Here is a 12,628-nt window from a genome sequence, read left to right on the forward strand (position 1 = left end):
CAGTGAAGTTAAATAATAATACAGTACATGTGAATACTGAAATTCTGTGGTATTCTCTGGGGCAGAATGGTTGGAATGATAATGAATACAAGCAAGAATTTAACCTTATTATTAGTGGAAAAGCTACAATACTCATGGTGCATAGCTCATTGTGTCTATGCACAAAGACACGCTTTGGCATACTTGGACGATGATGAAACAAGATGCAGACTGTGGTGAAAAGTTTGAGAAGTCATGACAGCTTTCTGGCTGACAGCATTTCTGCCATTCTCATTTTCTTCCATGTACATTTCATTTTTGTTGGCAGGAATGTTAATATTAACGCCTCCAAATGCCCTTTTTGCTTCTGGATTCTAAATTTGCCCAGGCATTTTATCTACAAAGAGAGATGGGTAAAATTATTAAGACAAACCACATGAACATGGTGCATTTCAAGATTTTCCGACCTGATGTTGTGTTTAAACAGCTTTTCAAGTCCTGCAGCTATTTAATCCATATGGCCCTTTCTTTTAGTGGCTATGCAGTGGGGCTTTGTATTGTGATGCATATAGAGGTTTAGTATAAAGGAAGAGCATACATTTCTAGGCTAAAAGGTTGCCTGAGGGCTACACTGCAGCTGGGCTGTGCTGCAAAGCTGACTCTCATCTGAGCTCTTTACACCTACAGCTAGAAGGTAAAGAGGGGGGAGAAGCCCTTATGAGCAGGATGAGGCTCAACTGTCAGTATTTATAGGCAGGAGGACTCTCAGTATGCTGCCTGGGAGCCCTGCGGGGCTAACAGAGAAAAAGGTAACAAAGGCTTCATCATCTTCTGACCTTTCTGCAGACACTGGTATCGTCCACGATATGATGAGGGTGTCACATCCTCTCTTACTGTCCTTTCTCCTCGCTCTATTATTTCCTTCTCTCCTCCACTCCCACTTACTTCCAGCGCCTGTCTCTGTTCGTCTGTCCTTCTTCTTCCATCATACTCCTAATGAGGGTTTATTTCCACTGAAGTGTGTGCGTGGTGCAGGGTATGAGGATGTAGAAACCACCAGCTGAGCTCCAGTGCTACCTCTGACCTTTCTTGTCTCTCTCTATCCACCTCCATCGTCTCTCTCCTCCCTCTGTTTAGATGTTTACCTGTCCATCTGACTGTTGGCATTAAGGTGCTGTCACTAAACTGCTGTCAGTGCCGATGACTGTCATGCCTCCCTCGAGTGTCAACCCCCCCTCCAAGCTCTCTCGGCACAGGCATTAATGAGCCCCGCAGCAGAAACGACGAGATAGAGTGACAAGGGGGGAGCAAAAGTGTGATGCTCCTGGGGAAAAAGGTAGCAAAGGAGAGAGAGAGCAACAGGGGAGCGAGCAATTATCCCGACTCTGGTGCTGTATATGGCCATCCAGCCCTCTAGCAGGCACGTTACAAATGAGCTATATCCTCCACTGCTGTGGAAATAATCACACCCAGCTACCATCACTCTTCACCCCCACCTGGCAGAGGACAGATGCTCCAAAACATTATAGGGAGAAGTAAAGTGAGGCTGAGCTTAGAGTGCGAATTCAAACAATATTAATGCCATATTTTATTCTTAATAATACTATATTGCTTTGCCAACACAGATTTCTTTACTGCCGAGCCCATAAAACACCCTTGAAATGAATTGTGAGAGAACAGTGGGGGATAGACAGAGAAACTAGGCCTGATATATTAAAAGGAGAAGGACAAGGGGGGGGGGGGGGGGTTACCTGCGCTGATATATCATGGGAAAATGAACAGTGGGAAAGATTTGCCCCAAGACAAGGGCAAAAGAGAGTGAGATTCTAGGCAAAAGAAAGTGTGTAAAGCCTAGCGCAGAATACACCACTTTCACCATGATTTACAGACAGAGTTTTGATTTCTCACATATAAATCCTTGAGTTGAAATGAAATCTGTGCCCTTGCTAGTCGACAGGCCATCCAGCTCAAGTGGTTACAAGACATGTCCGGACCTTGACATGAGCTGTCTCGGACACTACTGCAGTTTTCAGACATGTTTGATTTCATAACCGCTAAAAACAAGATGCAGTCCGATACAGGGGATGAGCTGTCTGTAATGGGAGCGGAAACTGGGGGCAACCCTTCAACTGGAATAATCCTGTAATGAGTACAATTTTTCTAATGCACCTGTACACTGTGTAATAACAACAATCTCACAAGTTTATTGTATGTCACACTATGAGACAGGCCTAAGAAGTGTTGGTTGCAATCCAATTGTGTTGGGCTGATAGACAATGCCACGGATTTTCACATGGTGCTACATCATAGCAGAAGCGTGTAATCTGGAAATAAGACCTGGAAATGTAACTGGTGTAAACTGACGATGAAGTCAAGATACAATGGCATTTCAAGAGTATCTAGCTTCAGTATTGTGACCTATTTCCAAGTGAAACAGGATAAGGAGGCAGGATATAATGTTAAGAGCAATTTGATTTGATCATTGAAAACTGGGCGTGTCATAAAAGTGAGGCCTCATTAGCCGACAGAATAGCAGTATCTGTCAGGGAGAGAGACAAAATGTAGTTGCTAAAGCAGTCCACTGTAAAATGCCTTGAACTTAATCTGGAGGTACCACTTTCCTTAAAGTGACAAAGAAAATTTTAGCCAGCAGGCCAGTAACCATGGTATTTTAGGGATACAAAAACACAACAATGTAGCATGCTGTTGCTAGCTAACTCAATTGGTCTGAGTTCTGTGTGTCTAAAAGTTGCAAACTTATGGTGCGTTCCAGGCAACCCGTAACTCGTGTTTTCACAACCTGTAACCCGTGAAAGTGCACTGGAACGGCAGTCAAACCCGTAACTTCCCACCCGTGAACTCGTACCAGATCGATGTACTCCCAGTTACGCTTTCTGACGTCACACAGCCCTCTAAACCAATTACCTTACTCCTCTAAATAACAATGGCAGCCCTATGGATGCGGTGTTGATGCAGGTGATACATGGTGAGAAATAGACATAAAATAACCCTAATGTTAACGCATTATTGGCAGCCGCTCTAACAGCTGGTTTCCAGTGCAAGAATAATCAATACAAATTACGTTTCCAAACACACAGATAACATAAAATAAAAAGTATAATAGCATCTGTGACCTTGTGCGCTGTTTTCCTCCTCCGTTTCGCTCAAATGAGCAAGAAGCAGGCACCTTTGGCGATAGAAATAATGGGGAAGCACAAACATACGGTTCGCCATGTTCAACGTTAAACAGGAAGTAACTGGCAGTTTGCTGTAACTTTCCTGGAATGCTACAAAGTCGTAACTCGTGACTTGAAGTCGTGACTTACGAGTTCAAAAGCCTGCCTGGAACGCACCAATATTGATGGGTCATGTCATGATATTATTGGTCGACATTGGTAGGTACTAGCTTACGTAAGCGCATGTCATATTTTGTTTTACAGGAAGAAAACACGATTGGACTTTTATAAAAGAATCAGAAAAAAAATTTTTTTTTGTATTTTGGGGGCATATATTGTTAAATAGGTACATAATATGGCTGAGGATGTGAACTGAAAGGGTTAAAAAGGCATTTTTCAGTTCGACTGTCAGGTTTCACAAACATCCCACACAACCATTAACTTTTGTTTGGTACAGCCTGAAATGGCACAATGTAATAAGGCACCTTGAGATCAGCTGTATACTTAGTGCATCCCCATGTTAATATGATAACAGCCTGGGACAAAAAATGTCTTCTACTCTGAGCTGTGCAGCGATGGTGAGGTTTTAAAAGTCTTGCAGACAGGGGACATAGAGAGAAGCTCTTGTGTTGAAAGAGCGAGAGCCAGAGGAGAGGTAGAGAAAGATACAAACCCTAATACTGCACATATATCAAAAAGGAGAGATATGAAGAGAAAAAAGAAGCGAGAGATGAAAAGCAGAGTAAAATCAGTGTCAGCCATGTTTGCAGATGGCTTTTAGAGGAGGTTTCCTCCGCTTCCCTTCTGACAGCTTCTTCATTCTCAGCTTCAACCTACCTCACTAGTCCCCACTGTGCAAGAACGAGCCCCGCTACACTCATTCTCTCACCTTCACAAATTCACACAGACACGCACACACACATACAAATCTACAGTACAGCACACCAAAGAGCCCATTTTCTTAGTGCACCTACACAAGCCAGAATATACAGATCATATTTCACAGTGCGACAATGTGAAGTAAACACTTCCTTCACTCTTTTCACACTATTATCTCAAACACACACATGCCAATGTCTTTATGTTTATGGTTTGTTTCATATAATGATTAATTTACCATTTTAGTGTAATGTAAATTACTATAGCCAAATTTCACTGAGTAAAAAATAGCATAGTATCAAGTTCATGCTACACTTCTTGGTGCAAAAAGTAGAAATTCTTCAAATATTATGTGTTTTGCTTTCAAATGATAGTTTTGTCTTGTCTTCATGCCAATCGGAGGTCATGGTTTACCCATCTTCTTTACTACATGCCCGCTGACACACACCAACACAGGCCTCACTGTGTTCAGTGGAGAGCTTAAGACTCATGCTGTTAAATATTCAGAAACAGCAGGAACACAGAGTGTGGTCACAGTGGGCATAAAAAAAACACAGACAGGATGACCTCCAACAAGGACAAACTTTATCTGAATGTCTCTGAGAGCGTCTGTCTGACTGTGTGAGTGTAATCTGTCTGTATGTGCACGCACGTGTCTCCATAAAAGTGTGCACAAACATGACTGTGTTACAGATATTGCATAAGTGTGGAAGCCAGCTCTCAGACAAGAACCGTGCCTCAAAAAAGAAATAACACCTTTCTATTGAAACTCTGTTGTCACATCTGTGGAGTTTTTGTGACATCTATCTCAGCCAGGAGAGCAGCTTATTTCAAGCTCTTTATGTTTGAATATTAAAACCCAAATCATGAATGAACATTTATTTCAATGTGACATTCATTCCAAAAAAAAAGTTAAATGTAGTGTAAATAATCTAATGTGCAAAAAAAACTGGGTTGCCCTGCTTCTGTCTCTAAAGCTAGGCCTGCATGCAGCGTATTTCCTGGCTTACTGCAGATTCCCTTCAGTATCATGAGGGAAGTGGCAGCAGCTTGAGGGAACAAAGCAATAAGTAAAAATTAACATAAATTCACATGGAAATGTATTCAGCATTGGGCAATGACTTCCCATATAACAGAGGGACATGTTTTTGAAAAAAAGATTGTGTTTTGAGAAGAGCAAAGCAGAAAGAATTTGCAAAGGCGTGCACAGACATGAGTATAATGAACAAATATTAGCCGTGATATTTGGGATTCAAAACGAAGATAAACTATTCCAATCTCTGGAGCCTAACTGTGCATCGACACACACACGCTACGCCCTGAATTCATTACTTAAGTCTCATGCAGGCATTCAATACGAACACAAAGGAGTTCTTCAATTAACAAATGGCCCAAAGTTAATCCAAAATGTCTGTTTTATCAACAATGGCCACCAAGGATGATATTGGCACCTGAGACAAAGTTGAAAAGAACTGCTGTAATTTGGTTTGACAATATGCAGCACACACACACACACACACACACACACACACACACACACACACACACACACACACACACACACACACTCACTCACACACTCACTCACTCACAGTTTTCAACCCAACCATTGAGCATGATGACAAATACAGCTACATCATTGTGCTGCTCTGTAATTAAATGGAGACTTGGGGTCAAAACTCCTAACACATTGGCTGTCATGAGAGGAAAAGTAAATTGGCTCTCCTCTAAGTGACTTTATAGAAAGAATTACATAGGCCGTATTTATAACTATTATTAAAACAGAAACATTATTTTTCTTTTAAGCACCATAATATCGTGAAAGCTAAGGTGTAATCTCTCACAGCCCGCTCTGCCTGGCCTTCTCTGATTCTTCTGTGGAGATAATGACTGTGTGGGGTAAGTGAAGATAGAGAGCACATGCTTCCACTGAGTGAAAAATGGAGGTTACATTACCTTTCCAAAGCTCCCTTTCCCAATGGCCCGCAATATCTGGAAGTGGTCAAAGTTTACTGTGAAGAAAAAGAGAGGAAGAGAGAGAAAGAATCCGTCAGCATGAGTTCAGCTACAAAACAGAGGCCAGGACATATAGTGTAATCATAAACTATAGCACAGTGAAACCTTTGCTGTTGTTTTGTCTCTGCAGTCCAGCACATTTGATTTAAAATGACTTTGAGGTTAAAGTTCTAACTTAAGACATGAATTAGAGGATGTTTGCATCTACACAGGATGAACAAGTGACGAACTGCATTCTGTTATTTACACAGTCCCACACTTTTATGGGACAGAATCGTAATTGGACAAGTTAACACAAAGTCATCATCACATTTAATGGTTACTTGCAAATCCTTTGCAATCAATATCTGTCTGAAGTCTGCAACCCACACACATCAGCAGACTATTCCTTGGTGGTGTGCTGCCAGGACTGTATTACAAGCATCTTCACTTCCTGCTTGCTTTAAGGGCTGACTAACATGGCCAGTAAAGAACATTCTGTGTGGCCTCAAAGTCCTTGGTTGTCTTGTCTGTAGGTTGATAATCACTTTCCCCTCTGCATAGTCCTAATGACAAGACTAAGGCCCAATCTTACAAAATTATGATATCCAAAATCTAGAAGATATCTAGTCAAATATCACAATATTGACATTATGTCGCCATAACATTTCGCCCTACCTCTCTATCACAACAAGACCCTACCTCTAGAGGGGAACACATAAAATGAAGGGATGGGACTAAGTGGTACATGCAAGGGGTGTATTGGGATTGAGCCTAAGAGACAATAGTCATGTAATTAGACACAAATGCTAACATTAGCATGCAGAAATGCTCAGGGTGACAAAGAAGACATGCAATTGTAATGGTTTGTTTACTAGCAATGCTAACATTTGCTAATTAGCTGTAGCTGTTTGGAATGACATTAATTTAGCCAGTCTTTTGGTCATGAACATCAAGTAATGGACAGACATTAAAATTTGGCGACTCCAGATCAAGCAAAGTAGAAGGATCACCAAAGTTATTACGATTCATCCTCAGGGGAACATGAATGTCTGAACCAAATTCCATGGCAAATCATCCAATAGATGTCCACACATTTTGCTTAAAACTCAAAATGTGAACCTCATGGTGGCGAGAGGAAAGGTCAAGAGATCAACAAAGACCTCGAATGTCTGTACAAATTTCATGGCAATCCAGATGTTTCAGTTTGGACCTACGTGTTGGACTGACTGACACTGCCGCTAACATGGTTAAAAAGCGGTCCGAGCGCTCGCTGCTCACCCACAATGGATCTGAAAGTCGACACATTTTGCTTAAAACTCAAAATGTGAACCTCATGGTGGCAAGAGGAAAAGTCAGGGGATCAACAAAGACCTCGAATGTCTGCACAAATGTCATGGCAATCCAGATGTTTCAGTTTGGACCACTAACATGGTTAAAAAGCTGTCTGTGTGCTACACTGCTCACCCACAATGGATCTGAAAGTCAGCCTTAATGTTAACTGCTTAATGTCAAATCCAGCAGGCTGGAATACAGAGCCAAAACAATAAAAATATATTGTTGTCCTAACACAATCTGGCTGTACTGTACATTGGATTGGTACTGTCAAGTCGTAGCTTTGAAATCACAAGAACGGAAAAGACATTTTACATCAGAATGAAAACCGCTTATCCGAACACCGAGGGAGAGAGAAAAACTGTTATTTGAACAATGAAAGGTCTAGAAAATTGAAAAGCAATGACACTCTGAATCAGAGCACAGCCATTACAACATGAAATATGTATGTCTTTACAAGGTCCAAACAGTTTAGCTTCAAAATAGTACCATGAATCAGCAAGGGAATTGCAAAATAATGACATCCTGCAAACATTTTCTCTGATCAGAGCTGCTGCATGATTCTGTCATCTCATAACTTTACAAAGGCTTTGTTGAACCAATTACATTCATAAAGATATTTTTTTTAAACTTTCTATAGGTTGTCTCTTCATAACACCAGAACTTAAAACACTAAACACATAAATAATTCAGCGCATTGAAAATGATGAGAATTTGTTATACCCATGTCACAGAAAATTGGGCACTTTTAAACAAAGCCGTGAAAATTGTTACCAAGATGAGCGACTGCATGCTTTAATTTGTGCAAATGTATGAGAAGAAATTAAAAAAAAGGCCCATGATCTCTAAATGAAAGTCTTTTCTTTGGATTTTCAGTTTATCTAGTGGGAACATCAGAGGCAAATACAGAGGAGTCTCATTTCAGTAAAACACCCAGCTCACAGCACTGCAATCATTCATCTTATTTTGTTATATCAATATGTGTAATGGCACAGTTAGATGTTTTGGCTCATTGCCTTCTTCAGTGGATGTGTGCTCTGCTGATTGATAGAGTTGTCCTGTGTATGGTACAGAGTTTTAACACAGTCCTGAGAGGAAGGGTGGTTGGATGGGAGGAGAAATGCCTTGTAAAGGGGAAACACAAACTCCTGTATAATGTAATGCAACAGATTATATAATCTTTTATTTCTGTTGAGACATTCTCAGAGAGCTAGGGCTGAACAATTTCAGGAAAATATCGAATTGGGATTTCCATGACTAATACCGCAATTACACTTGCTATAAAATGCTATTATTTTTTTCATATTAAAAGATAAAAAGGTAAAAACACAAACCTGTATTTTGTGCTGTGCACAATACTAAACAAGGTTTAATTTCACTTTGCATTATTATCTTGTATATTCACATAAAATAATGCTTTTGCATTATATTTCATTTTTGCATGTATAACCAATTGTATACTTGATATTACTAAATAATATGTAACTATAATCATTATATTCAAAATTGATAGCAGCTACATTGATGGGCAGTTATGGTATTAATAACAGCTGGTAAGTCAGACTGACAACACCTAACCAGGCCCCCAGGAAGTGCACCGGACTTTGAAGTCAATTTGACATAGTGGCCAAACTGTGCAACTACAACTGCCACTGGGCCCAAAATAACTTTTTCCCATAGTCCTCCTACATTGTGAAAGAGACATCTGGATTTGATCCATTCAGTCCAATAACTTTTCAAAAGTCTAAAAGAGCAGCAAAATTTAATTATTTTATCTTTCTTCAAGTTGGTGAGAGGCTAAGCTGAAAGTTAGCTGCTTGGCTGGCGAAGTCACTAGTGTGATTCAGAAGATCCAGGTAATTTCATACTCGAGTCAAACATTTTTGGCTTCACGCACCCCTGAGCAACTTTCATTGGAAAGAATGGGGCTCCACCTCCAACCCTGTATCCAGTTCTCTTTATACATCGATGCACCTAATGCTACTGTTGAGCTCTGCACTGTAGCTGCTAAAACTAAGATTAATATTAGCTTTACAGACTTACAGGACAGACTGCTTGGTAACTCTGAATGCTCAGGGTCAAAGATTTTGGGGTTATAAACCTAAAATTATGTTATGATGTGTGTAAGAGTTTAACTGCAACATTCTGACAGATGCTAAATGAGCTAATAAGCAGCTAGCTACCAGTCTGAAATCACTCCCTTGTTATTACATCATACTTACTCTTAGCCATTTTATCTGCGTAATAACCACGGATGTATAAAGAGAACTGAATACAGCTTTGGAGGTGCTTCCTATGAAAGTTGCTCAGTACTGCATGAGGCCAAAAAAGTTTGACTTCCTGGGTATTAAATTACCCCCATGTTCCTTATACTTAAGCCCATAGAGCAGACGCACTAGCAACTTCGCTGGTGGTGCAGCTAAATTACAACTTAGCCCTCCATTAACACGAATGTGCATAAGATGATTTAATTGTGCAGCTCTTCTAGACTTTCAAAATGTTACTGGACCAAATGGATCGAATCCCAATACTGAAACACTCATTCCGTGAGGGTTGTGTCGCTCAAAATAATGTAACCACTAGACATCTCTTTCACAATGTAAGTCTATGGGGGAAGGTCTTTTTGGGCCCAATGGCATCACATAGAAATTGTAATTACATATTTTCCCCACTATGTTAATTTGGCTTCTAAGCTCTGTGCTGTTCCTGGGGTCTTGGTCCAAACTCTAAATGTGTGTGTAAAATCATCCACTATGATGCGCTTAAAAATTTCTTAATGGGAAGAAAATCCAGTGTCCATGGCATGTGCACTACTGTCTGCTAACAATTCCAGAAGGCAGTGCAAAAAATGACACTTGACTGACTCAACTGTCAGTGATGACGCAAAATGATTATGATTATTAAGTCTTTAGTAAATCTTAACATGCTTTTCAATATCGACTCAACAGAGTTTGTAGTTTGAAGGCAGTGAATGAGTGAATGGTTTTGGACACCTAGACTGTTTCTGTAAAAACATCTGGTCTTTAACGAACAACAAAAAGTCATAGAGACACTATAGCTTCAGTTGAATAAAGTTGGTGAAATCAACAGTTGCTGGTTTAAACTTCCACTTGCTACAGCTTATTAAGACACTGTCAATTACATAATTTACAATCAAAATTGCAGTGGTTGGTGTTTTCTGTTATTTTCTAAGGTTTCAACTTATGCTCCAAATGTTTTTTTGTGCCTTGGTACTGATTTAAGCCAAAAACATCAGTCCCTATGTTATTATGTACTGCACGTACAAATGTGGGCTTGTGAGCTGGTGGGTTACCACTGGACCGACCTCCTCCTGGTCATCTGTGTTACTGATTGAGACTTGCCTCTGCTCTGTGTGTTTGTGGCAGTGCCGCAGGCAGATGTGAGCACAGCAGGCACGAGGCTAACTCATGCAGCTCCTCCTTAAAAGTCAGTCAGCTTCTGAAGCTCACATCCTGATCTGCTCAGCCCCCTGTCCATGTAGACAAGGAGCGATCATGAGAGATGACAGCACATGCTGGGCTCCTCCAGGCAGACCCGCTGCCAGCTGACCTATGCACCCCGGCTGAATGAGGAGGTAAACCCCACATTACTTCTTGCCTCCATACAAAAGACACAAGGTGTGGTTTGCATGTTTTGTCTAGAAGACAGACTAATCCAGTGTGGATTCTCCCTGCTCAGTCTTTTGTACATGGCTAATCCTCTCATATGGCATGGCTCTGACTGCACCCTGGTGCCGACACACAGAGGCACTGTACCATGAACACTGCTATCCATAAGGTATTAAGAGGGATAAAGGAAAATGTGAAGAAAATTGTATCTACGGAATAGTGGGTTCATAGATTCAGTGGTTCATCTTTCAGATGAGATGGCAGTATGTACTGGCAGAAAGACCAGCAGCAGTGTGTGCAAAGTCAGCATTAACAAGACTGAAAAGTTAGAGCTAATAATAAAACTAATGAGCTGCGTGAGGTGTTGCATTCCTGCCAAATCAGCCGCTGATGTCATAAATCTGATCAGCTCACAGACCTTTATCTGGTCAATCTCAGTTTACCCAACATCCTCCAGACATACAAATATGATCTGCAACTCCTGACAGATATCTGAGAAATCCATTATGTAAAAAACAAGCAAATATGTACACTATGGTGTCTCACATCATAGAATGCTGCAGGGATGACGTTTCGTTTTGTAGGCCAACCCTGAAGCTATTATCGTCGTGGTTCCAACTGAAAAATACAAAAGTTTAAGATAATTACAGGTTTTGTAAAGCAAGCAAATCTCCACAAGTGTACATCCTTGTTTGAAGCGTAAATGCAATCACCAGCAGTAAAAAGCTAATGTTAGGCTATAAACAAACTACATAGTCACATGACATAAACATCGCCACCACGATACTATATAGCTGTGTTTGGCGTGATGATGTTCTGTAGTTTCACTTGTTAGCAACCGCATTTTTAAGACTTCAAAACTTTTCCATGACTTTTCAAGAACCCATTATACCCCACTTGTCCTGCGTTTTTCAAACATATCATATACAAACTCTACTCAAGCATAATTTAAGATATCTCACATACATGAAGGGAGATGGAACGTGGGGGGAATAAAATGAAGAAACGTACGTGATGGTAAACAAGACACACATCCACACATATTTGAGCTACGTTATGTCATCAGTTTAAGAAAAAAAAAAATCGCTGTTATGTTACATTACGTGGAAGGTTACCTGTAGAAGATTACTTTAAAATTTCATTACAAGCAACAAATTTAATAACTTTTCCAAAACCTTTTCCAGGCCTGGAAAATGTAACATGACCGTGGGAACCCTCCATGTCATAGAAAAAAACGAAAATCTCTTAAGCTTGTGTTAACTACAGACCTTATTTCAGGCATCTAATCAAAAACCCAGTCAAAAAAAAAAAAAAACCCGACTGACTTCAAGACAAGGAGCCTGGGAGCGCAAAAATGCTAATTCATTTCCACATTTTAGGATTCATTCCCACACCACTTTAATAATAATAATGATAATAATAATAATAATACATTTTATTTATAAAGCGCTTTCCAAAGTTCTCAAAGTCACTTTACAGAATAGGTTAAAAACACATCAAAAAAACAATTTACAGTAAAATACATCGAAGACAAAGAGGAATAGCAATGGGAATGAAAAACAAGTAAATAAATAAATGAATTAAAAAAAAAGAAAAAAGTAGCTTAACATTAAAAGCAGAACGGAACAGTTGAGT

At 40.1% G+C, this 12,628-nt stretch overlaps 1 protein-coding gene across 2 annotated transcripts in view; it reads right to left on the minus strand.

The window, feature by feature from the left end:
• LOC126406946 (serine/threonine-protein kinase 32C) overlaps positions 1 to 12,628 on the minus strand; it is a 96,898-nt gene that overhangs the window by 58,417 nt on the left and 25,853 nt on the right. For both annotated transcript variants that reach the window (XM_050071543.1, XM_050071544.1), the window contains exon 2: positions 5,991 to 6,046. In XM_050071543.1, the coding sequence (XP_049927500.1) occupies positions 5,991 to 6,046 (56 nt within the window). The remainder of the gene's footprint in view (positions 1 to 5,990; positions 6,047 to 12,628) is intronic.

The sequence above is a fragment of the Epinephelus moara genome, chromosome 19 (assembly GCF_006386435.1).
Source record: "Epinephelus moara isolate mb chromosome 19, YSFRI_EMoa_1.0, whole genome shotgun sequence".
In the NCBI taxonomy this organism is placed as follows: Eukaryota; Metazoa; Chordata; class Actinopteri; order Perciformes; family Serranidae; genus Epinephelus; species Epinephelus moara.